We start from the raw sequence: 27,538 nt of genomic DNA on the forward strand, positions 1-27,538 counted from the left end.
TAGTTGCAATGTCATAATAAAATTTCAGTCTACCTATAATAATTATTGTTATAGGCTAATCTCACAGCATTTAAGGATTTTAAAATAGGCTACCTAGGTACCTATAATTATTGTATATTAGATATTATATTTTTTAATAGGTACTAGGCACAACTATAGAAAAACTATAACAGGCCATGATCCCCAATGACAGTACCTAGGTACCTAGTGGATTTAGTAAAGACAAATAATCACAAACATGGCATTGAGAAAATCGCAGTATATTGTAACCTCACAGATCTCAGGGCCCCAGATAAAAGACCACCTTAGAAGGGCAGGAGTGTAAATTAATTTGTAGGTACTTCTTTAGAAAAAAAAATAATTCTAGATTTCTATTATTTCATTTATAGAGGTTCAGTAGTTCTCATAGATATTTATTTATTATGATAATTTTGATGAATTTACACTTAATAGCACTTTATACTTTTAAAAAGTAATAATAAAAATTTGAAGGTCGGGAAATTTCAGTTGTCTATGGTTGGTAAATGCGGGTAGTTGGTTGAGAAAGTAGGATAATATCTGATTTGCTGTATAAAATGTTGGATTTGTCGAAGACACACATGAGTATCGCAGCAGGAGTTGCTGGTACCCTTTTCCTAGGGTATTGCATTTATTTTGACCAAAAAAGGCGTAAGGACCCAGATTTTAAAAGGAAGCTTCGACAGCGTGAGTAAATTCCATTATTCACCGTTGAATATGAAACTATCGTTCAAATACAATTAAAAACATTTTCTTGTTTGTTTCTATAACGTCTAGCATAGATATTTTCAACAACCATTTGCCCGTACTATTATTTTATGTCACAAATAGCGTTTTTCTTCTGTGAAATCAACGGAAAACAGAATGACATCTCAGTCGTAGGTACATTCGAAAATTGGATAACTTAACCCCCATGGCACAGGTCAAGGTTTTAATCGATTTTACTTCGTATGGAATAGTACACCCTTCAATCCCTACTTACGACGTTATTTTGATGTATTATGAAAAATGATTGCAATCTGCATCGCCTTGATTATTGCATGCTTGAATCAGAGCCAATTCTTTATTGCAAGTAATAGACCCTTGCCAAGAAATTGATTATTTACCAATAATACTTAATTTATTACTGCAACATACTTAATTTGTTTTGAGATACTTTAGTTATCAACAGTGTGTGTATCCACAAGTATTTAATATTCTGGATTTAAGTACTTACATTGAAAAAAAACAACATGCATTTTTTCCCAGCGACGGTTTCGAAACCGCAACCATGGTTTCAGAATGGCCAGTCTACTAACTAGGCCACCGTGGGTGCAAATGTGTTTTTTCAAACCCAATGAGGCCAGGGGGTGGGCCTATGAAAGCCTATGAAAGTTGTAGGAAATTAATTATTTTGGTACAAGTCGGTTTACGGGAAGCCAGATGGGAACCGTGCCAATTTTCATTCAAGAATGAAAACCTAACCTAACCGAACCTAACATAATCCAGTATATCGGCTTTTCAAAATTTGTTTGCTGCTGGCTTCCCTTAAGCCGACGAGAACCATTATTTTTATTTAATGTTAATTTAGAATTGAAAAAAATTTTAATTTTACAAAATTTGATTAGGTAGACATTCTTATTTATTTAATTACTCCCCACAGATTAGGGTTCTTTTGAGCTTAAAGAATGGCGATTCACAAGATAAATTATTATCCTCTCAACTCTCTGTGCAAAAATCTCATCGCCTTGCTTGAAAAAATGCTATATATTTTAAGTAGGTATTAAGTAGTAATCAGATCTCTATATTCTATGGATTTGCTAAACCGATTGGTAAAATCTGCCATCAACATTTTGATAAAATCAAAATACTAATGGCGCACCACCAGTATGAATTCAAAGGGAAACGCAATTGAATACTACGGCTTACTATAATATTTATGTTGGTTATAGGACGCATGCAAGCGAGACAAACCAACAGCTTGAAGGACCAGGACGCGCTGCCAAATCTCAAGGATCGACAGGCCGTGCAAAAATATTTCTTACAACAAGTAATTGTCATTGTATTTTGTTAAATTGTTATTATTTCCAATTATGACAGGATGTCCAAAAGTCAAAAACATCAGCTCATTGTAATGTTGCTTGTTATTGGCATTAATTCATACTACTTACAATGACCATGAGATATTAAAATCTTTCTTACATTGAGTCACTCTGACGATATAGGCTCTGGCACAATCTCTGAAACAAATACGATATTGGATCGCTCACAAAGATATCACGGTCTGTGTGACGTTCTTATATTGCTGACCACTATGATGATCGCGCGATCGCGTTCTGTGTGTCCGAGCCTTATTTGATTTTGGTATCACTTTTCAAATCCATGAAAACATGTTCATAATACAGGAAAGCTATGTTAAATGTCATCCAACCAAACGTACATCCGATCCGCAAAATAGAATAAGATAGAAATGCAAATGCAAGTCACAATAGACCAAGATCTCCAGGGCAGTGTTTGTTTATGACTGAATGATAATGAGGCCATTAAACACAAGAAATACAAAGCCCTTGAATGTTCTTGCAATATATTACCAATATTGAATGCATGTTTCGTTTATTTGACAAACTATATTGCATATTATGATTCAAATGTAAATGTTGAAAATAACATATTCTTTAATACAGTATAACCTCGTTACGTGCCCGGAATTCACGTTTTCCCGGCAACTGCGTGTAATTTTTTTAGTCCCGATGTATTTCAGTACATTTAATACCCGCATTTACTTTTTTCTTTCCCGCGATTTACGTCGGAAATATTCAAAATATGCGAGTTACGCGCGCTTGACAATGATTGGGTCGTGACATTCGAGCGGCGTAAGGTGTTTGGAGGGAAAACTCTGTGTCTTTAGAACGGCGCACGGTGATTGGTCGGCGAGCGACGCTGTGATTGGCCCGAGTTCGGTGCATAACAAGGTGATTGGTCCATTGGTCGCCATCTTTTCTTTTGGCATCGTGTTTGTGTTTTGTATACACTCCGTCTGTCATTATTCTGTCACCCCCTGGATTTAGGGATAATTCGGGCATTCAAGCACTACTATAGAAGAAACTTGGTACAGAAGTTATGGTGTCAGTTAGAACGAGGTGAGGACCCCAACAAATTTAAGATGTCCATTTTAGATGCAATGCATTATACCGTTAAGGCATGGGGTGAAATAACCGACTCTACCATCAAGAATTGTTTCCGGAAAGCTGGGATATACAAGGAACAGGATGAAGACGCACCCAGTACCCAAGAAAATATCCAGTGTGATGTTATAGAAGGCTGGGAAAGGATTTCAGACCAACCCCTGGAGGATTATGTAAACCTTGACTCCAATGTTATGACATCAGACTTGGTGGAAGTTGATGACATTGTTGACAGTCATTTAACACCAGCAGACTTGTCTGCTGAAGAACTGTCTGATGAAGAAGAGGTTGATATTCCAACAAAAGAAGAAGCAATGAGGTTCATCGAGGGTTTAAAAACCTACTTTGCAAGCTTTGCTGATATTCAAGATGACACTTTTAAATGTTTATATAGTCTTGAAAGAGAATTACATAACAAAAATGCAACAAACTAATATACATGATTCTTTTAATAAAAAATAATTTTTTTTAATTGAATGTTGTTTTTTAATAAAACGTTATTTTTTTAGAAACATAAAATTTAAATGTTCTTTTTTTCAATACCCCCCTTTTAAATTTTCCCTCCAATTAGGTTTTTTTTTCAATACCTTAACCCTTTTACTCCCATGGGGCCGATATTTCGGCCCACCATACCTATGCGAAAACTCCATCTGGGCCGTTCCATCGGCTGAAAGTTTGGAACCAAATTTACGATTTATTCCAAATTTTTTCCCGTCATATTTCGTCTCGTGTAGACGAATCATTATATTCACTGTGTGTTGAGTGTGAGTACATTTATTTTAGTGTCGGCTTTATTTATAATTATGTCACACCCTATTAACTCACAAGTCATAATTGCTCTGCTGTCGAACTTGAGACCAAAGAGGGTCATAAAAATAATAAAACAGTATTTTTATGACACATTTTAAATTCTGATATTTCTTTTAGTTGTTTTATGATTCATATATCACATTACAAAATGAAGTTTGTAATTTTTGAACTAACAATGGATGCCACTGTACTTTTGGTAAGATGGTGAAAAAATACATGAATATAAATATTATTATAAATGATTTAGTGCTTTGAGACTTATTTTTTGAAATTACTTCATTCCATATCAGTTAGTCGTCGATACTGTATCGAATTCTCTTGCGATTTCGTGAATTGAATAATATTCTTGAATACCTTGGACACTATACGATTTTTTTTGATTACTTTATAAAAATTCTATTTCATAGATAAATAATAATTTGTTTATTTTTTTTTCTGTTACTACATAAGGATAGATTATATTATAAAATTTGATAAATCAATTATAAATAAAAAAATGTTGTCACACTTGTTTTGTTGTTCAAACATAGTTTTATCCATTCATTTCTAAATAAATATTGATACATTATTTTTTTCTTTTGTTTTATTGATGTAAACTATCAATATTATTACTTATTATTGCTTTATACACCATTGAGAACACACAAAAAAAGTTTCAAATTTTTAAAACATGTTTAGAATTAGTTATTTAAAAAAAACTAAATCGACGATTTTTTGTCAAAAAACGCTTGGGAGTTTTCGCATATGCTAGGCTAAATCAGCTGGGAGTAAAAGAGTTAATAAACGTAAAATAGGGGTTATACTGTACATATTTAAGTTTATCCCATATGTATCCACATTTAAGAATTATTCTACTTTCTAACCCAGAAGGTAGCCCACTTCCCTAATTTTTATGTACCTGTTCCGATTGATACACTGGTGGGTTGAGTAGATTCGTTAATTTTTTTAATCGTTAACTATCCTTTTTATGACATTTTATAATACCTATAACCTACAATGGTTTAGTAGTTTAGTGGCTCTGATTCTGATGGTTTAATTGATTCCAAATGCATCCAATTCAAACCAAAACCAATTGGAGATTCTAATAGGATGCATTTGGATTCAAGTAAAACCCGTGTCGACGTGCTCAAACTTCACGGCTGCCAAAATTCAAACCCCAGTAAGGGTTTTCAGAAAAAAATGTTCAGATGTCAAAGTCAAATAAACATAATTTAATGAATTCCATTGATAATTATAGCAATCCCTCTACTTTCTAACGCATTTTCAGGAACCAATTAGGTGCGAAAGTCGAGGGCCGCCAGTATATAATTAATATATACCTGTTTTTATTACTATGAGGCGCTACTGGACATATTACATTGGTTTCCAACTTATGTGTCGTCACTAGTCGAGGATTTATATCGATCAGCACAACCATTACTCAATTTTGTAATTTGTTTTTCCAGATTCAGCTTGGAGAAGAATTACTGAATGCGGGCAACTTGGATGAGGGTATTGAGCATTTCGGAAGGGCCATAGCATTCTGTGGACAGGCGCGACAGCTGCTCGAGGTAAATACCATTCGTACAATATTCACTATTTTGTGGTTCTTAGATTGACTGCTTCAGAACCACTAATCATTCAGAAATGTGTAAGGGCTATAATCACTTATATTTGCTTACTACACAAAAAGTAAACTTTTAATCAAGAGAAGATAATACCACTTATCTCACATCATGTTATGGTACGTTTACATTTGACACTTATATCGTCATATTTATGTATGACACCATATTCACTAAGTGTAAACAGTAATTATATTTGTACCAGCCACTTATTTCGCGTGTGTCGACACTCACCTGTCACTTATTCAATCTACTATACGCAAATGTAAACACCGTGTATACGACAAGTCCGAACTTGCAGCGGCATATCACCGAAGTTCAGCCACCGTCTACTTTTATGTCAAGTACCTGACACATTATTCGTAGTTTGACAGGTAGTCAAGTGCCTAGGTATATGTATTTCTAAAACAATGGACAAATAATTATTATCATACATCGTGAATGTATGCCCAACGCTTACGTAAATAAATGTACTGTAGCGATCTGTCAAAAATCATAGACAGTGAGAAATAAATCGGATGTGCTGTGTTCTATGGATTTTGTGCGAAAATAAAATATCGCTTGTTCTCGGCACATACGATTAATAAATTCTGATGCAGTCTGTGAAGAAAAAAATGCGCTTCAAATGGTATTAATTCATTATGGCCCACAACTGCACTCGTATTACGATAATATATTGAATATGCAATGACGATTCACTTCTTACCAGTTGCTAGATATCGCAATGTTACTGTTAATCGTTCTTCTACACTTATGGCATTTCTAAATTGTGTGTCTTGTTTTTTGGCAAAAGGTCCAATCTTGCAAACTAAAGTTCACAAATTGAGGTGGATCTTCGATTTTAAACTCTGACATTAAACGGAAAGCACCTAGTTCTTCTCGTCGCTGAATCCATTCCCGCATCCATTTAGCCGTTTTTTCCTCATTTTTGTTGCCAAAAGACTCGCTGCTATTTTCTTTTTTTTTGATATTCCCATATTGACAACTGACAACTGATATAACGTTTTTGAGAAGTATACGAAATAAGTGTCCGAATAAGTTACAATGCCATATGTAAACACCGCATATATTTATTCCAAATGTTGCATTGAATAAAGTGTAGAGACTTTATTTCAACGAGAAGTATACAAGAATTTTATGTCAAGATCCATGCAGGTGTAAACAGTAAGTGAAATTTTATGTCAGACACATAAAATAAGTATAACGGTATAAGTGTCAGATGTAAACGTACCATTAGAGACTATTACTCACAGAACATTAAAACTAAATTAAGAAATATTTTTTTCTGTAAATGAAGTATTTGGGATTTCTCCCAATTGTAAAATATAGGTATGCAGTGTAAAAATTGGTATGAAATTATATTTCAATAAAGATAACACCTTAAATTTAAGACACTTGAAAAAGATGGTATACAAAATTACCTTTTGCCTTGCCACCTGGCCTTTACCTCTTGTATTGTTTTGCCACAAATACCATTCACTACGTTTCTTCCTCTGACTTTCCGGTCTCGGACCATAGTCACGCTATCTATCGTCAGAGCTTCTTACTATATCTTTCAGCACATAGATCGCTCTTATACCATAATTCCAAGGTAGTGGTGGAGACTCCACACTCGGTGATTATTTAACCCTTTGGCTGCTACGATGTTGTGCAAAATCCGGTCGAAGATTGCTACCAATAATTGTCGATAAATTAAAGTATTGTATTATTTTTAGACACCTTACCACTCTAATTGATTCTGCGAAATCGGAATATTTTGAAAACACGTTTTGTAATTAGTTTATCGTTTTGAATAGATAATGAGGCTATTAGATATCCCCCGCTTCGTCTGCCTTTAAAATTAATTGAAATTCTCTTTCTCGCTCTATCATACTGACGACCACGTGTGCGAGCGAAACGAACTATCGAGTTTTTATTTTTAACAGCTATTGGAAACAATCGGTTTCTTCAAAATATTATTTTAATTCAATTCAATTGCGTTAGCTAACGACACGTACTCCCCATAACATCTTATTGAGAAAATATTGGAAGAAAGTCGCGTTTAACGTAATATCAAGGATGAATCTGAATTCTTATATAATATATAAAGATAATGCAAGTGATTCAAAATTATCAAGATATCAATTCATATCACAAATCATAGAAACTATTGAAAAAGGTTGGATGGTAGAAAAAAATTATTTATCGGATGCACACAATCCCACACGAGGGATAATACAAAATAGTGGAATTAGGAAATTACCCGGCCGAAAAGAAAAAGTTTGCATTGTTTGCAGTAGGAAAAATGGTGGCCCCGTTAAAAGATCGCGTACAATATGCTTGAGTTGTGAAAAAGGTCTTCATGGTGTATGCTTATCGGAACATTTAAAATATTGCAAATGATTTTTATTTCATTATTTTTTTTATAAATGAAATTGTTTTTATATAGTATAAATCCACTTTAATTTAATAGAAAATCTACGGTCCCTTCAGGGAGTCACGATCCGTGTATTTTACTTTAGTAAATTAGAAATAAGTAAGTTAGTATTAATTAAGTTAGTATAATCTTTAGTATTTTTAGGGAAACACTGTTCTAAAATACTTTTCCCACTGTTTCAAATGTATAATCTAATATATAAAAAATAATATTTGTTTGTGTGTTTGTTTGTTTGTTTGTTCGTATTGAATGCACTGCCATACCGTTCATCCGATTGCGATAAAACTTTGTTAACTTATTGCTTGCACTTTCGTGAAGAGTATAGGCTATATCTTATATATAAAAATGAATGTCTGTCTGTCTGTATGCCTGTTTGTCTGTCTGTCTTTCTGTCTGTCCCGTATGCGTTCCTATACCATTCATCGGATTACGATGAAATTTTGGTAAGTGGTTGTATGTACACCCGCAAAGGTTTCTGAATTAGAAAAATCATCATCTTCTTCTTCTTCATCATTCTATTTTCTTTTATTCGTATGGTTCCTATACCATTCATCCGATTGCAACGAAACTTTCGTCAGTTATTGTACACACACCCGCAAAGGTTTCTAAATTAGAAAAACCATCTTCTTCTACTTCTTCTTCATTATATCTTCTTTTATTCGTATGGTTCCTGTACCATTCATCCGATTGCGATGAAACCTTCGTCAGTTGTTGTGGTAACGCCCGCAAAGGTTTCTCAATAAGTACAACTATCTTCTTCTTCTTCATCATTCTATCTTCTTTTATTTGTATGGTCCCTATACCATTCATCCGATTGCGATGAAACTTTCGTTAGTGGTTGTGCCAACACCTGCAAAGGTTTCTGAATTAGTACAACCATCTTCTTCTTCTTCATTATATCTTATGGTTCCTATACCATTCATCCGATTGCGATGAAACCTTCGTCAGTTGTTGTGGTAACATCCGCAAAGGTTTCTGAATAAGTACAACCATCTTCTTCTTCTTCTTCATTATATCTTATGGTTCCTATACTTTATACATTATTCTTTATACTTTATACATTATTCGTATGGTTCCTATACCATTCATCCGATTGCGATGAAACCTTCGTCAGTTGTTGTGGTAACACCCGCAAAGGTTTCTGAATAAGAACAATCATCTCCTTCTTCTTCTTCATCATTCTATCTTCTTTTATTTGTATGTTCCCTATACCATTCTTTCGATTGCGATGAAACTTTCGTTAGTGGTTGTGCCAACACCTGCAAAGGTTTCTGAATTAGTACAACCATCTTCTTCTTCTTCTTCATTATATCTTCTTTTATTCGTATGGTTCCTACACTAATCATCCGATTGCGATGAAACCTTCGTCAGTTGTTGTGGTAACACCCGCAAAGGTTTCTGAATTAATACAACCATCTTCTTCTTTTATTTTATATTCTTCCATTCATCCGATTGCAATAAAACTTTCGTCAATAATTGTGCCAAAACCTGCAAAGGTTTCTGAATTAGAATAACCATCTCTTTCTTCTATTCGCAATGAAATTTTGGTGAGTTGTCGTGCGCATGCCCACGAAGATTTCTGGATTAGAAAATCATCTACTTCTTCTATTCGTATGCGTTCCTATAACATTCAACCGATTGCGATGAAACTTTTGTGAGTTGTTGTGCGTACACCTGCGAAGGTTTCTAAATTAGTATTAAATAAAATACAACGTTTATTGTTTGTTTGTTCCATGCAATTTTGATTTTTTTTACTACATATTAATAACGTTTGCATCATAGACTATAGATACATCTAGACACCACCCGTTGCATTGCTAAATGAAGCTGCGTGCCATGCGTTTGGTTTGTGAGCGAGCGAACGCATTTGTCTACAAATGTTCGAGACCATAGACCATTTCGGTAGTGCTCGCCCAAAGTGCTCGCACTAGACGCTCAGAATTAAAATATAATTTTCTATTTTTTTACGTTATATAGTATTTTTAAGCGGTCAAAATGCAACCATTAGGTAAAGATATCCATAATTTAAGTTATTTTAAAGAAACACTAGGTCACTGATAATATATATAATAATATGCAAATAAATTATCATGAACATGTATCAACTTACCTATGAAACGTAATACCATATTCTTGCTTATCAGTATGGCTGCCATATTTTAATACAACACACAGAACCATCTTTCCTACTTAATTAACAAAAAATATTTACCATTGACTTTATGTCTAATACAAAAAATAGCAATTTAGCAACACGAGCTACGATGCTACGTGAAGCGATTCTCCACGATTTGTTGGCGATACTTTTATAAACTAACGAAAACATATGTAGACCTTTTATCTTACTCTAGCGCGTGTCGCAGAGATTATAAGGATGCCGAATACTTTCTCACTCGCACTCATGCATCGTTTTTGTTCAGGCCTTGGTTTGCATACTTTGGATTCGATTTTAATTTAGTGGTCTTTTGTTTGACCTATACTCCTATTAGAATTATTTTCATATTGCCATATTGTATAACACAGATATTTTAATATTAAAAAAAAAATTACCTCTTAAATATTTTTTAAATATCTAAGATAAATATAACCACGAAGCGACCCTGTGCGAAGCCGGGTACTTCAGCTAGTATTAAATAAAAAATTGTCATTCCACCCAGAATTTGACTGTAAACAAATAAAAAAACGAAATTTGTTTATATTGTAAACTGAAATTTGTATTTGAAATTAATGCTTTTATTATAAAAATGCTGATGCGATGAAAAAAAATACAATAGTTATAAGTTCTAACCCTACCCAGTCACAAAACATAATATAAATCAAGTTATATTACACAACAATAAAACTAAATATATCAAAAATGTTTCATACCGCTGAAGCAGTAGTATGTTCCAAAATTAACTTAACATTTCAGGCATCAAATGCAAAACGAGGATCGTTGTGGCCAATATCAAAAACAACGATATATCGTTGCGTAGCATTCTAAGGGTTAAAGCCTACTTAAGAAAAATAGATTTTAATCACCTGAAGCCATTTTGAAACTAAAAAATACAGTAGAGCCATCTGTCTCTTGACTATTATTACAAAACTTAATTGAATTTAGCATTGACCCACACATACTGTTTTCGAGTCTAGTGAATCTTCTACTAACATACGCAAACAAAGGCTTGGGATAATCCAAAGTTTTTTGTATGTAGTTTGACATGGTTTGTCCTTGAGATGTTTGTTCTGTCTAATTCATTACCTATATGAAACGTTTCCGTAAGACTACACCTTTGTGCTTATTGTCTATAACTTACTGTGTTATTTTACGCGCATTGAATATTCTCTTAATAGCCTGGCCTATTGGACCTGAGGTTTGACTACTGAACTCATAAAATTTATTTTGCGCTAGCTCGACATGGTTAGGAATCACTTTTTTTTGCAAAATAACTATTTTGGTACCCATTGTCTTTTTTAGTATATCACTATTATAAAACTACACTATACCCATGATGGCCGCGCGGCTTAAGCGTCGGCCTATAGCGTCGTGGGTCCCAAGTTCGAATCCTGGGACAGACAAGTACACATTGTTTTTCAATTTGTGTATGAGTCAGAATATGGACCTAATAGGTTGAGCAAGTGGCTGACATCCATTTCTCGTAAAAAAACAAAATCTGTTAATACAAACCTCCACTCCGTGGAGGCCCAAATGATCCTATTAGGATCGGATATGGTCGAATGAAATAAAAAAGTAAATATAATATTTTTACTTTCAGTAAAGTATCAGTAAACTAATTAATTTGAAACAAAATTCAAATTCCCTGTAAATATTGCTGTCCTAGGACGTTTTTTTTTCAGTTATCCAACATAGCCTAACTTCCTTCAATAGGCCCTTTGCCACTAGGAATGTGACCTATATATTTTTTTGCAATAATTCTTTCGAAAGTGTTCTTCGTTGTACAATGCAATTCAAATCATTCTAATTTATTTGAGTTATTTACGCAAGTGAACATTACAAATTCAAGATATTCACTAAATGATATGAAACATACATACATACTCTTGGTGATGTTCTCTCCACACGTGATCATTTTTTTCATCCGGAAACACAAATCGTATGAAAACTAGATGGTCACTAACAAAATGATAATATTAAGGAATCACTCATGCCTCACTGAGTGACAATATTCATCGATTCAATGTTTTTCACCGAAAAATTGTTTTTGTGTATGTGCATTAATTTTGATTCGTGTAATTGAAATGAAAGTTACTGTTATTTCTGTATTTGTTTGTAGGTACTGCAACAAAGTTTGCCAGCACCTGTGTTCCACCTTCTTCTGCAGCGGTTGCCGACTATCGTAGGCTCCTTTGAAGCTCAGCGAGCGCAGATCATCAATGATGACGATCTCGAATAGATGCCTAACAAAGAGGTCACATTGACAGGTAAAATACACTCACATGTAGATTAAAAAATAAATGATCGGTAGATGTGAACTTTAAGCTGTTGACCAGCAGTTATTAACTCCCAGGCGTTTTGTCTGTTTTACCTACTGGTATTTATTCACAGTGATTCCCAACCAGGCCAAAAAAAAGTTTTGTCACTTTTTCTAATAATTGTAATTTAAAACACCCAGATAAAAATTGTGTATTTTCAATTAAAAGATTCCCAACCGACGTCATAACTAAGATTGTTATTTAATTGGCTCTATAACCCGATATGCATCTTGGCCACCTCTCGAAGAGCCTTCTTAACAGATTTTTGTTTATAAGAATTGGATGTTAGCCACTCACTCAAACAATTAGGTGCACGCTCTGGGTCTAAACATTGAAAAAACATGTGAATCCGAGACTGACACATTACCGTTTTCCATTGTAAGCGCCTAAAATCGGGATAACTCGTGTAATATGTTTATATTGATCGAAATTTCAAAATTGGTAGGCCCTTCTTTTGGCGGAATTTGAGACATCTCAGTAGTTAGTGTTAGCAATAATTCACAAGAATCACTGACCTAATATCTGAACAGTCTCATTCTTAGCAGACATCTTTTATATTGTAATTTGCTGTTGGATTGAATTATAAATTACTCACGATTTTCTCCACATAACAAGAGGCTTATGTTAATGTTATATTATAGTTATTTCTGTTTTTCTTTTTCAGATTTCGTGTATCCCAGAATGAAGGGGGGGGGTCTATTGTTAGGATATCAAAATGTTCATTTATGTGGAATGTAGTGACCGTATGTGTAAAGGAAACAACCAATGACCATGAACACTCTTTAATTCTTTAAATTAATTAATGTTCCTGCTTCTATTTATCCTTTTTATCATCAATGTTACCAACTTGATTAATATTTTGTTTTCAAGGATTCTAGCCAACACTTACTTTTCACGCATATTTAATTGGTCCAGCTTTGTTTACATTATTTATGTCAAATAAGTTTTCGACTTTAGATATGTATATATGTATGTCATCAATTTCATCATTGATCGTTGTCATTCCACTTCTGGATTCAAGTCTAAAAGCTTTTCCAATTGTCTAGGAATATTTTCTGTATTATTTTCATAGCCATCTTGACACAGAGGCATTTTTTCCAAATACCCCGCAAAGTTGAGCGGTCCACTTACCAAAATACATTCTTACTATTTTAATATATTCTAAAAAAATATTGAAAACAATAATTTAAAACAAAAGTGAACAATGTAAATATTGTTAAAATCGCGTTCCTCGATAATTTTGGCGGATCACATTATTATGTATATTGTAGGTATGGAATAAATTGCCGAAAGTACAAATCCTGCTGATTTTGTATTATTAACTATGAAAAAATCTGTATTCTATTGTAGTTTACGCACGCTTCGTACTATTAAGTGGCTTATTAGTCTAGCTCTAACGTTGTGAAGTGCTCCTGTATTCGTAAAATGACAATTTCTCAATGCCAATAACAGGTGTGTGTAAACTAAACTAGAAAATGGACACAACATAATGTACATTTTATAAACATGAAAGTTTGTTGTTCCGCCCCGATGTTAAAAAGATGGAATAAATCATCTGTTTATTGTTGAATGTATGTATGTATTCATTTATCTTCTAGGTGTATAATATTAAATATTTTCTAGTCAATATTGTTTTTATTTGGAAACACTAATTTCGATTATTACCTAGAGATTAACATTTTTGGTGAAAATAAATGCTTTACTATAGTAACACCGGTAGCTTGTTGTCTTCATCTGGGAAAACTTTTCACTATCTGTTGCGAAAAAAACTATTATGAACAAGCATTGCAATAAATAAATTAATCAAAACAGACATAATAGATTATTATGTACACACCTACTTACATAGTAAGTCCCATGGGTTAGAATGTCTGTGTCAATGTTGATATAATATACCTCTGTAAACAAAATGGGCTGTTGTCATAGTTTTCCACAAACAGAAGCCTAGAGACTGACAGGTTTAACGCTAGGCTCCCCGGCAACTATGCAGCAGAGCCTCACATTAAACTTGTCGGTCTCTAGCAAAGATAACGTTTTTAGTATTAATAATTAGAGCAACCAAAACCAATAAAATGAAAAGTACATTATTTTCGAATGAATTAATAATAATTGTGATTGGCATAGGATTTTACAATAATTTACATTTTTGATGTTGTAAATGTGTAGAACAATTTCTTTACGTTCTGTTAAATCAGTAGATGATAATCTTTCTTTTTTTATGAAAGTCGAAATAATTATTGTCTCTTGTGGATACAGAGCATTCACTTATATCATATACAAGTAAAATTGGAATTGAAACAATTATATTGCTTGCACTAAATTACCACCATTTGACTGAGGTTACATTGTAAAGCATGTCACATGAGGCAGTAAATAATTCAATATGAGATATATTCTCACTTGGCCTGATAGAACATGAAGGAATTGAAGAGGTTTTAAGAGATGGTAAATCAAATATTTTTAATAATCCAGCGATAACATAGTTGTACTTAGATAAGTACATACATGCATCACAAATAATTTAACAATGTCGGTAATTCATGATAGGATTACTAGCATGAGATATCGTCATATTATTTTTCCCTGTAGTAATCTTTGAAAGTTATCAACTCTGTCTGGACATGCAATATACTCATAATTGTATTTACTTTCGATTTATATTGTTCTTTTATGATCAACCATTACATAGTGATTCCCAACCTTTACTGTTCAGTGGAACCCTCAGGAGTATTTTATAAAACCTCAAAACCCCTACCTAGCTGTGACATAAATTTCAAAAGAAACACTCCTTACTATTTTGATCTCAATTTTTATGTGAATTCGTTACCTACCATTTTATTATTTCTGCATTGCTATCTTAATTGGAGAGTTGCTGCAAACATTGGCAGCCTGTCAGTAACGGTATGTCTAATCAAGATATACTTTCAATATAGTTAATTTTTTTTAAACGGTCAGTTTGCCTATTTTTTACTTTATTAAGCTTCAATTACATTGAGCTTCTTTACGAGCTGTTTGTTGGCGAATTTATAATCTGCCTGTAAAGTCGCCCTGTGTAATCATCGAAATGTTAGCTTATTCGATGATTACACTGGGCGACTTTACAGGCAGATTATAAATTCGCCAACAAACAGCTCGTAAAGAAGCTCAGTGTAATTGAAGCATTAGCGAAAGTTTTTTTTACAAGCTTCCCCGAATTCCACAGAACCTAGTTAGGAATCACTGACATACTATGTGTACAAACCGTACTAACATTACAAATTAAACAAATTTGTATGAAATCACTAATGGAATCATTGAAAATACCAATGTTAAATGTAGGAAAAATAATAAAGTATATGAATGACGTATGTTGCTATGGTTACTTTTGCAAGCATGGATGGCAGGGACTTCATTATTTGTTTGTACTCTTCTGTTTATATTAATAACAATACATAAATGACCACAAAATTTGGATGTATTTCCTCGATTTGAAAAATATTTTTGTATTGTGTATCGATGAAAGAGAGTGTGCGGAGAGAATTGAAAAGGAAGACGGCGAGGCACGAGAATATTTTTAATAGGTAGCGAGTGCATTTTGTTTTTTAAGTAACGCTGTTGAGAGATAATAAAATAAAAATGTTATATAATTATTATGGAAATTGATTTATCACATAATTATCTTGTTTTATTTTCCCACACTTCCACTTCCATGAACAATCTATCAATTATTATATTTTTTGGTGTTCACAAGACCATGCCTACACCAAAAAGAAAAATTACCAAAATTATGACACACAACTTTTGTCAGCTTATAACGCCGTAGGTTCCGGGTTTGGCAAAACTGGTGTGCCGCAACATACTAACGATTGATAAATGTGTAAGATTTCATCCTATTTCCTTTATAAACCATAAAAGCTCTAATAAAAAGTCACTCGTCAGAGATTTGTTGTACATTATTGGCCTATGGACCATAGATGCGGAGCGGAGCATCAGAAATATTCGTTAATTACCCTACAATAATAATTGTTGGGTTGAGCAAGTGGCTAACGTCCATTTCTCATAAAAACAATAATTTGTTAATAAAACCAGCACTCTGGAGACATGAAGGTATGACAAGGAATTGTGAGTGCCCGTCGTTTGAGGATACAAAATTAAAACAACTTTATCCCAGAAAATATATCCCTTTTGTAATTACAAACCCATATACACAGAAGATTTTTACATAAAATTGTTTTTTCTTAAATTATATTACATTAATGATTTGAAACTTCACTTCAACAAATATTCTTTCAATACTTTTTTCCATTCATAAATAAAAGTGTGAAACATTCATAACACTTAAATAAACAGTTTATTATTTACATTGAGTAGAGCAGACTTAGGGGCTACACTTCTAAAGACTATCCGATCGTCGATCAACAGAAAGGCTTTTTTTTAGTTGTAACACCTGTACTAATTTCAGCAAATTTATTACAAAACAAAATGTATCAAATTTCATATCATTCGATTACAGGTAGGTGAAATATTTATTTATCGCCATCTATTTTAGATAATCTATTTAGAATATATAACTTATATTAAATCATACAGAACAAAAATATGCAGGTGTAAGATAAAATGAACACATACTTGTGCAAAAATACTAAGCAAAGATTGAATCCCTGAACTCCTCGGTGGGGTAGTAGGTAGCTCATTCATTTTTCTTTTTTCGTTGTTTCTTATTGAAAGAGATACAGATAAAATAATATTTGTGAAATAACCTCAACCTTACAACCTAATCGTCACTGAAATGACAATACTTGGAAAAGACCCGCTTTAATCCAAATTCCCGGTAAATAAAATATCTTTCATATTTAAAGCCCTACAATCATTCAAGCCTGAATATAAAAAATATGGCTATAAGATTTTTTTCCATTGTTTCAAGTATACCAATAGCATGACATTATTATTGTATCATTTAATGATACAAGAAGTTTTATAAACATATTATATATTTTACAACCTAATATTTTTTTTGTTTGTTCATAAAATTACAATTAGTATTGAATACAATCAGGTCTGATCCTAGCAAAAGTGAAGCCAGATTAGAGCACCTAGACAGGGCCATACAGTGAAGGGTGGCAGTTATTGTATTATATCCCATGCGAATCGCTTACTTGTAACAACCATTCTTTGTTAGGCATTGAAGTAATTACTTTCTTCATTATTTGTACGATTTACTACACAGTTTCATAATATAAAAACATATTTTGAGCTGAATATATGAAATAATGCAGTATCTATACTTCGACACCGGTTCAACGGGAATATGGTAAGATGTATATAGTCTCATATTGAATTTGTCGGGTTGTATTAGATTTATTGTAGAGTTTAATGCATGACTTATAATCTATTTTTTTTATATTGCACCGATAGAACTAAGATTACAAGAAACCTAAAAAATAAAAATCAACAAAAAACATAATTTCGGTTATTAAAATTTGGAAAAAAAAATACACAAATTTATCCATTCAATGAAGTAAAATAATTTATAGAATTGCTAAGATATTAAATTAGATAATTATTATAAAATATTAACATGTAGAATGGATTTATAATCAGATATACACACAGGCAGATAATGTATCCCCAGCCATAATAGTTGAAATATTAATAATTAATACCTCTACTCTTATACACATCTCTTGCTTAACCCATGACAAAAGCACTTAAAAATAGGCAACAATTTATAACAGGCGAATGAAAAAAATAAATATACATATGCAGCTAATTCCAAGCTTTTAATTTCACCATAAATACTATGCATGAAGAGACAAATGAGTCACCTAGAGTCATCACATTTTTCAAGACAATCACCACATCAAGAAAAATAGTTGGGTATCAAAAATAGTTTTTAACCATGTAATATCATATCCAAGGGTGGGTCGAGCATGAGGTGCAGTAAGAGCGCTCGACCCCCTCCGTGTACCAAAGAGCAGCAGGGAAAGTCTCAGTGAGAGTGTGGATATGGTATAAAAATAATTTCCAAAGATCACTACAGAGTATAGTTTGTGATTTTTTTAATTTTTCGAGATTCAAGAATTCTCTAAATCAAAAATATTTGTTTTCTCGAGAATTAATAAAGTCTATTCACAGTAAAAGTCAGGAGCAAAATTTTTTTTACCCAGAAAAATTTAGTTCGGAATCAAAGTCGAAAGCTTTCTTTAGCTCTTTCAGCCAATATAATCGACATATCAAAGTTTCTTGGACAGCTGAGCCTAGCGACAATTTCTCAAGATTTTTGATTGGCCTCTTCTGATTATTTCTAGAGAATTCACAATAATAACCTCTACTATCGGATGAATTCTGTCCTGGCCAAACCAATCAAGAATCCATATTTCTCACACTGTCATGGCAGATTTCACATCTCAGGAAGAAGACAGAATGAGTTTTATATATATTGAAAAATAATGCAAACCGACAATGTTACTCATTATTCACAGGCGATCATCAGTTTTTATAATTACGAAAAATAGTGCTCTTGTGGTTTTTTTAATGTATTTCTCAAAACCTGATTTTCGTGAGTGACTCCAAGTTACTCAAATAGTATAGTACAAATTATTATTAAAGAATAATAATCAATATTAAACATGAATATATTAAGGAATGGTGTTTTCTATAAATAAATTTAACAATCTGAGAAAATAATTGACATTTTAGTTAACATAAACAGCAGAAGCAGTCCTATTAGAATCGTTCAATATGATAGGACACTTCAATATTTTATGAAAATAACAAATTTTGAGTTCATAACATACCGAGGTATTTTTTGAGTAAAATTTTAGAAAAGTAAGTAGAGGTTATTTAAACAGACAATAATAAGGAATAGTTGTCAGTGATTGGATCCATGCAACAGATCCAAACACACACGTTTGACATAGACACGGAATTCTAACCACTACTTCACTGCAGATGCATTGAGAAACGCAAGAGTTTTGCAAAAAGGCAAATTTATGCACATAAGTCAATTGAGGGGTTTAGAAACATAAATGGTAGTTTCCATTTCTTGTAAAATCTTGGCAAATCATTAAAAATGTTTTATATCTGTCTAATTTGTATTATTTTTCAAAAAAGTATCTTTAGTTGTTTGGATACTAATAATATATAACATTTTATAATACTTTATTTAGAAATTATACCTATAAAAGAGAAATAAGACAATTTTATTGACTTGCCAACACTTTTTAAAAATGGAAACTGCCGTTCTTGTTTCTCGAGTCTTATGTATTTCTATTAATAACATGGCATCTCAAGGATGGAAGACGACACTCGAGTGGTTTCCTTTCAATACACCAGAAGAAAAAATTGGTCAGGAGACGTAGACTGTGGTTGGATTGTGTAGAAAGGAACAGAGCATCCCCGAGGCTAATGCCTAGTTTACACCTGACGAGTACGTTGAGAGAGTGAACTCGATCGAATACTGAACAATCTGAACGTGAAGTACAGTACTTGGTCTAGTGATCTGACGAGTGAATATAAACTGTTTCTATTTCCTGGGCTGAGTGAAAACACCCACGACCTGTAGCGCTGTAACCGCTCACATACTCGGAGTGTTTGAACAGTCATTCGATGAGTGTCGAAGTGTCGAGTAGGAAGTTCATTGTTAACTGTGATTTTGCAGCGTCTTTGTTTATTTGTTTTTACTAGCTTATTAGAGTAATGGCAACAAAGTGGGACTCAGCAAAAATAATTTCGTTCATACAAGAATGTAAAGCATATGAGTGCTTAACGAATTTCACGTCACCAGTATATAAAAATAAGCATATGCATGAAGCCACATGCAAAAAAATTATAAATGTAATGAATGAAGGGAAATTTTGGTGTTCTAGAACTAAAAGCAAACTAAAAAATGTACGTTCCACATATAATATATTCATGTTGAATTGAACAAGACACGTAAAAATTAAATGTCTTGCCAAAAACTTTATACATGTGTAGACGTTTATTCGGTGAAGTATGCTGCTTGGTCAAGTAGTCAACCAAGGAGACTCTGCCCAGTACTCGTCAGGTGTAAACTAGGCATAAGGCAGTGGACAGCTTTGCGGCAGACAAAGGGGAGTAGAGACATAGTGCCGATGATTATGATAATTATTTGAAATATTGTCAAAGATTTTTTGTGGTTTTACTAAACTAAAAAGGCATTTTTATGACCAAAGTTAACTCATGTAGTGCTTACAACGTGACTGGCACGTTTGCAATAGTTGGCCATTAGATATAATTAACATGATATTTAAATGTGGTAATTAAAAATTAATTAACAGGTCAGCAGTGATTGTGTTATTAAAGAACTAAAATTATATCAAAGACAATTTTATTGTCATGAGTACACATACTATGCTGCAGTAATGAGAGATGCCGTAAAATAAAATATTAGAAATGGGTTGAACCAAATAACCATTTTTCATGTTTGGAGAAGAATTGAAATTTGTTAATAGATAATATTATTGTATTAACAACTTATTACATGAGACAGGTTTATAATACCATGCAAACTAAAATGTACATTGAAAAATTCATGTACATTTATTATGTAATGTCAATTCCATTGACTTTTGGCACTGCTGTAAAAATGATCTGTGACATATTTTGATAACATTTTAAGAACTCACATAGATATCAGAATCTTTTGTCGAAGTCAGTGGTCGGCAACTAGTGGCCATACATTTTTTTTACATACTACATAACATAGATTAGTCGAACATACTAACATAACATTTGACTCCTATTTCAATAATAATATATTGTATATGAATAAAATGACTTTAATATGTTACAAGTTATCTTCAATTAGATGGCAAACACAAAAAGGCACTTTCGTTATTATTATTGAAGATTTATTAAATGAATAGATTTATTAAAAGATTTATGGATTTTTATAAAAAAGCAACAAAATACGAATGTTTTAACTCCTTAAATGACCCCAAACCAAACCCCTTTAAACACATACCAAAATAAATACGGGTGGAAATTTTATAATTGAAATATATTATATTTATCTGTCATTAATTTTAGAAAATAACAAATTTTCTTCCTGACTGAACATCGGCATGTTTCAATTTGAATTTGCACCTCAGCACCTTTATTCCATTGCACCTACCGCGAGTGGAATGTATCGCGCCTGGAATATTGATTAGTTGCCTAGAGTATCCAAGGTATTAACAATTCGATAATCTTAGTGCGATACATTCACTCGCGGTGGGTACATTGGAATAAAGGCAGAATAAATTTTAAAATGGATATTATAGACAATTTCGTTAGAGAAAACAGTCACATTAAGCAGGGAGACAGATGGAAATACGTACGGATTACAATTTTTAATTCAGTTTCATTTTTGTAAATCGCATCTCATACTTTAAATATTTTTGTATTTTTAAAGATTGGAAAACTTAATAAAAATTGATAATATTTCTTTTACACTTCTTATCTTCTCAACACTTGCTAACTAATAGTTTAATGTGGCCCATAAGTCTGAAAAGGTTGCCGACCCCTGATTCTAAGTAATAAAATTAGAGATAGGTACATTATCTACATATTATTATAACAGACATAATTCGTTATTTGATTTCTTAATTAACCAGGATCCACAGGTAACGTGATGTAATAAAATAATCATGTAAATTTAAAAAATTGTAAACCAATTCTGATATCATTTCTTGAAGATCAAAATATTATATGATTGAAATACTTGGAATGAATCCTTCAAAGTTTCAATGATTGTTCCGTAGATGCGTATGCCGGAAATTCTGGCAGAGGGAAGTTATATTTGACAGCGGCCGTCGCGGAATTAGCACTCCCTCTGATATAGTCTTGAGCGCACTTCATGACATCGAGGGCGCCGCGGTCGATTAGATTTTGTGCCAGATGCCTTCCTAGCTCCTCGAATCCATCCAATACTTCTTCGGCAATATCAAAATGTTTAGAAAGGCCACAGAACAGTTTGATTTCTTTCTTCCCGACTTCTTTTGTACTAGTCTCTTCTGGCTCTATAGAGCCGTTGACCTTTATCGACTCGACGATCTCTCGAATTCCGTTGATGGCATGGCGGACTTTTTCTTCCTGTTTCTTCTGAATGAGGAAGGTGCATTTCTTAGGGTTGTCCATGTCATACTGGGGAATAATCTTGGCGTCGCCGCTGGTGAGAATAGCATTGGCCACCACCTGATTGGCCATTAGTGGACACTTCTCAAAGTCTTGGCGAAAGTCATGGACTTCGGGATGCAACTTGCTGAGCGTCTCGAGGAAGTCAGGGGGGAATTTGAAGACGGGACAGACTCCGTTGAAAGACTTGCGGCATGGAAGCAGCAGTTTTTCATGGAAGCTGATAAGGTTTTCAATGTCCACGGGCTCCACTCTGTTCATCACCTCATTTAAGCTTTTCAAGCGGCAGCATTTGCCATCTGGGACGGTGGTCGCGTCACTATCGGGACAATCCGCTTCCTCTTCTGTTTTATTGAGTTTCATATTCGGCTCGTCACAGTCAGTGGTGGATTCTGAATTTAATTTGTGTTTACCGCGGCTGTTTACCGCTTCTTTGTTGCTAAAATCAGACTTCCCATCCTCGTGATTTCTGACTAAGTCGACAGTTCCATTCGATTTTTGTTCGGCCTCCATTATGTTGCCGCTTGGAACGGAACGATAAAGTTTTGTTGCGGGATCATAAGGGCAGGTTTTTTTGACACCAGTGATTTGGAATGGGGCGAACGAGTGCACGATAGATTCTTGCAATTTAGTTTGACCGTTAAGACTCCACACAGCGCCGGTTATTTCCATCTTTCTACTATCAGCATCGCCTGTGATATCGGTGGATATGGCAACGGGAGCGCTGCATCCTCCGCCTGAAGAAATTAGAACAGCATTATATGACAGCAGCTGAGTATATTGCCTTTGAAAATTTATACAAATTTTGTATTAAAAGCTTTTAATTTTTTTTTTAATGATGAAAAGGGTCAAAATCAAAGTGCTTAAATAAGTCAAATTAACTTGTCTGTTATGATGAGACTTATCAAGTTGGTACCTAAAGTTCTGAGAAAGGTCCTCTCGGCTAATATTCTGCAGTAAGTGTCGGCGTGGTTGAGTGGCGCTATCATGTCCAGGATCTTTTGGTGATCGGCTCGGCATTCGACAGCCAAGGCTCCCTGCCCGATTGCGTACAGCACTTCATCGCTAGGAAGAACCTGGTAGAACAAATTAAGCCCATATATTGTCCTGACTGCTTTCTTCTTTTGGAAAAACATTGTTATATCAAATTCAAGAATAAGAACATTTGATAACTCTGTTATTCTTAATTTAAAATATCGTATACATTATTCACATTCGTGATAATAACTAAATTTTGCATCATTAGTATAAACTCTTATTCATATTTCTAAGATCAGGATTGAAAACACTAATCACAAGATCCTGTGATAATTTTTTTTGTTCAGGATTGCAATACCTAGCGGTGGCGAGCCTATTAGACTTGCAGAAATTCTGCAGGCAAGTTAAAGAATTGTTTATGAAATCTATTTTATAATAATATATTGACACCTCTTATATAAAAGGTCCGAACCGCGTTTTTGGCTATTTTAACTTGAGTGCCTTTATCAGATAATTTTAACGATGATATCAAAAAGAAAACAAAAATTATATCAATATTTTACAGGCATAAGTAACTAAAAAATATTTTTCCAGCATTTAAATTAACGTGGTGTCATTAAAATTTATTAAAATCGTACTATACAGAAAAGTTACCATTTTACAGTTCTGACTTTATACCTTATATATCGATATATATGTTTTAGAAAAATAATGCAATACTGGCCACCGCACCGTCATAATAATAATTATGATGCACAAGTATCTGATTTAAATAATTTTTACGAATGTTTTTGAGTGATTATAAAATCTACTTATAAATGCACAAACATCGCATTTGTATGTATTTTTTTTACGTAATTGATTCTGCCCGAGAACAAGCATCGCATGTATATATCAACTATTTTATATTCACTATCGCTTTAGGGGGTGGGCTCTAATAAACTATACATTTCACTAATTTTACAAAGATACAAAATACTTCTAAGTTATCGACATGATGCTGTTCCTATTTTTTCAAATTTCCCCCATAGTTAGCTATTGGCATACCATCCCTTATAAGGTTGTTTTTTAGTTTTTGGCAAGTAAGCATTAAAAGGTTCACCATTGGTACTATTTAGTCCATATACTGCAGAATCGTCTCAATAATTTCTTTTTTGGCTGATAAATAACTATAAAAGATATTGTATTACTTTTCATATATTTGACAGCTGACTGTCAATAATCAAACTGAATAATGGGAGATGTCCATGAAAGAATATTATCACCTAAATCTTAATTCTATATTCTTTAGATCATACTGGTGTCAATGAAAGCATGTAGTTACAGAATTAGTTGAAGGATAATTACTTGCGAAATCCTGTCATCCCATCCCATCCTCACAAGGCCAGCTTGGGCTAATACCAGCGCTGCATAGTTGGGATTCTCAAGTTGATTTTCGCCAAGGCCATTCTTAACAATAGTCTCCGTGTCTACGTTGCTTTTGATTCCGTTCTTGGGGCAATTTTGATCTAGTTTCTTGAGACGTGTGTTTAAGTTGCCTCGGATGTCGACAACTTTCAAATGTTGATGCGTACGGGATATCTGGGCTGTCCGACGCAGGGATGAAGTACCTATTACATGATTAGTAATTAAATTAACTAATTTTTAACTCTGACACGCAATATCATATTCTATGTTTATAAAGAATGACAGTATCTTACCGATAATTGAACCTTTAGGTAAGGTCGCCAAAGTGTGTCCTTTGAAATCCTCCCTGAGCACCAGAGCATCCCTGGGATCCTCTCTGAAAGAAATATCATTTTAAACCAAATTCAATGTATGCCAATTTTAGAGGTGTGCGAATATTCCCAAAGTATAATTCAATGAACAGCTTGACCTTGAAGGGGTGTACCTCTTAACAAAACTACTTTATTTTGATCAACTATATTGTGAACTATCATGTCTCACGAATGATGTCTTCTGCAATACAGAGTGTATTTTACTATAGAATATTTTTTTTTTAACATGTCCAATACTAATAATCATAATATTATGGATCGTAATATTATGGGCCTCCACAGAGTGGAGGTTTTTGTAGTAACAGATTTTGTTTTTACGCCTACGATGGCCACGCGACTTAAGCATCGTCGTGGGTCCCATGTTCGAATCCAGAGTCTGGAGAGTACACATATTGTTTTTCAATTTGTGTAGAGTATGGACCTAATAGGTTGAGCAAGTGGCTAACATCCATTTTGCGTAAAAATAGAATATAGTTCCACAATTTTTATTATTAGAAAGCATAGTTGAGAATTTTGGTTTAGAAATGGATGTCAATCGTTTACACGTGATTGAAAAACTATGACAACGTATGCTGTCACAGACCTTTGAACATAGATATGAAAATCTATTATGTCTTCTTTACGTTTCGACAAATATATAACAATCTGTCACACATGCTAGTGTTTCAACTTGAAATTTATTAATTGTGATTTCACGAAATTAAAAATGAACTACTTAATTATGAAAATATACCACATCAAAAATAAGGTTCGATCTTAAGACTATAGATACTCGGTTCGATAGCTCGGGTGGGTACAAAAAAAAAGGAGAAGACTATACGACAGAAGCAATATAAACATTCGTCATCGATAGTGACCATAGACAATATACAAATTATCCCTGCCTAGTTCTAGCGCACGGAAAGAAATGGTATCTGCATCTAACATGGTGTCATTATAGCTATTAATATTACTATAATAAACAGGAGCATATTATACAACAGTAGCAAACGTATTGAAAAGGAAACTACTGTTGATGCATCTTCCACTTTACTACTAGTAAAGCCTAAATAAATATTTCAATGACAGTTCATACACAAATAAAACCCAAATTATTGAACTGTTGATTTAGAAGAATATTAGAAATTCAATTATTGTCATAATCATGAATGTTTACAGATAGCATTACTTTGGGAAAATTTAAAATATTCCGGTTTATACATTTCTTCATTTTGAATTATGTAAATAATATATCAATTTATATTTACCAAAATGTATAGCATAGACATAATGGTGTTTGCATGACGTGACAGAATAGTAATGCTCGGAAAACACCAATATAAATATTTAATTGGTCAATTTACACAGGCATTAGTATTTATAACGTAGTCATTAATTAGTTGTCGTGTAACTTTTCACCTTCGTCTTGAATGACAATGTATATTAATTAGATACCAAAGTCTAAACAATGTATCCACGCAGGTCGACACAATAATCACAAAATTACAGTTGTACAAAAATATCTGGAAAAAATCTGATACGACGATAATTTCTTTCTTTGTAAGTGACTTCTGGTAATTCATGACAATTTATAAAATTACCGATCACTTATTATGCGACACAATATATAAAATAAATGAAAACATTTTTAATCCTAATTGCTCCTAACTCCTTATTTAGTAAAAAAGATTAATTGACAGCACCACTAAAATTCTTTTTGCAAATTGCTCACTTGTAAAGTTGTAAATTGTCACTAATGCAATTTTGGCTTAGCAGGAATATGTAAGTTCTTTGTATAATTGAGTCGCTTAGTCGCCAAATCCGCTCCTCCAGGCAATTTTGCAATAAAATTAGTTTTGAATGTACATAATATGTGCTAAATCGATAGGTCTACCAGCCTATTTAGGTGTAAGTTTTAAATTCTGCCTGTTTTGTCAAAAAAACAAAATGAATATTGACTTGAGTTGCCAAATCCGCTCTATATAGCCGACCAATCAGATGTTGCGATTCAAAACATGATTATTAGCATACGTTTAAATCGGTATATAAATTTTACCACTATTAGCATCAACATCATCGTACATGTACAAAACAGTTTTTCATGATTTACTCGAAACTCAAAAAAACCTTTAGAGCGGGGTTTAGCGACTAAACGACTCAATTGATAATAATTAATAAGCGAGTGGAACAAGTGTCATAAGT

The 27,538-nt window shown here is 33.3% G+C and overlaps 2 protein-coding genes and 1 long non-coding RNA gene across 4 annotated transcripts in view; 2 read left to right on the plus strand and 1 right to left on the minus strand.

Annotated features, from left to right (window-relative positions):
* Positions 1 to 27,538, plus strand: part of LOC147067155 (uncharacterized) — a 561,518-nt gene that overhangs the window by 93,286 nt on the left and 440,694 nt on the right. The window lies entirely within an intron of this gene.
* LOC147067163 (mitochondrial import receptor subunit TOM20 homolog) lies at positions 506 to 16,139 on the plus strand. Of its 2 annotated transcripts, XR_015071544.1 has the most exons (6): positions 506 to 705; positions 1,950 to 2,047; positions 5,438 to 5,542; positions 12,287 to 12,434; positions 13,150 to 15,464; positions 15,651 to 16,139. XR_015071544.1 is itself a non-coding variant. In XM_085954915.1 (5 exons), the coding sequence occupies exons 1-4, from the start codon at positions 576 to 578 to the stop codon at positions 12,404 to 12,406; spliced, it is 453 nt and encodes a 150-aa protein (XP_085811041.1). In that variant the 5' UTR covers positions 506 to 575; the 3' UTR covers positions 12,407 to 12,434; positions 13,150 to 16,139. The 2 variants fall into 2 exon arrangements, 1 of the variants encoding a protein (XP_085811041.1); XM_085954915.1 differs by having other exon boundaries at positions 13,150 to 16,139.
* Positions 20,626 to 27,538, minus strand: part of Hmbs (porphobilinogen deaminase-like protein l(3)02640) — a 31,928-nt gene continuing 25,015 nt past the window's right edge. Inside the window, exons 4-7 of the mRNA XM_085954902.1 lie at positions 25,280 to 25,362; positions 24,927 to 25,189; positions 23,518 to 23,677; positions 20,626 to 23,338 (exon numbers count right to left, since the gene is read on the minus strand). Of these exons, the coding sequence (XP_085811028.1) occupies positions 22,203 to 23,338; positions 23,518 to 23,677; positions 24,927 to 25,189; positions 25,280 to 25,362 (1,642 nt within the window). The 3' untranslated portion in view covers positions 20,626 to 22,202. The remainder of the gene's footprint in view (positions 23,339 to 23,517; positions 23,678 to 24,926; positions 25,190 to 25,279; positions 25,363 to 27,538) is intronic.

Source organism: Rhyacophila brunnea, unplaced genomic scaffold (assembly GCF_057557595.1).
Source record: "Rhyacophila brunnea isolate RB1 unplaced genomic scaffold, BYU_Rbru_1.0 scaffold_4, whole genome shotgun sequence".
NCBI lineage: Eukaryota > Metazoa > Arthropoda > Insecta > Trichoptera > Rhyacophilidae > Rhyacophila > Rhyacophila brunnea.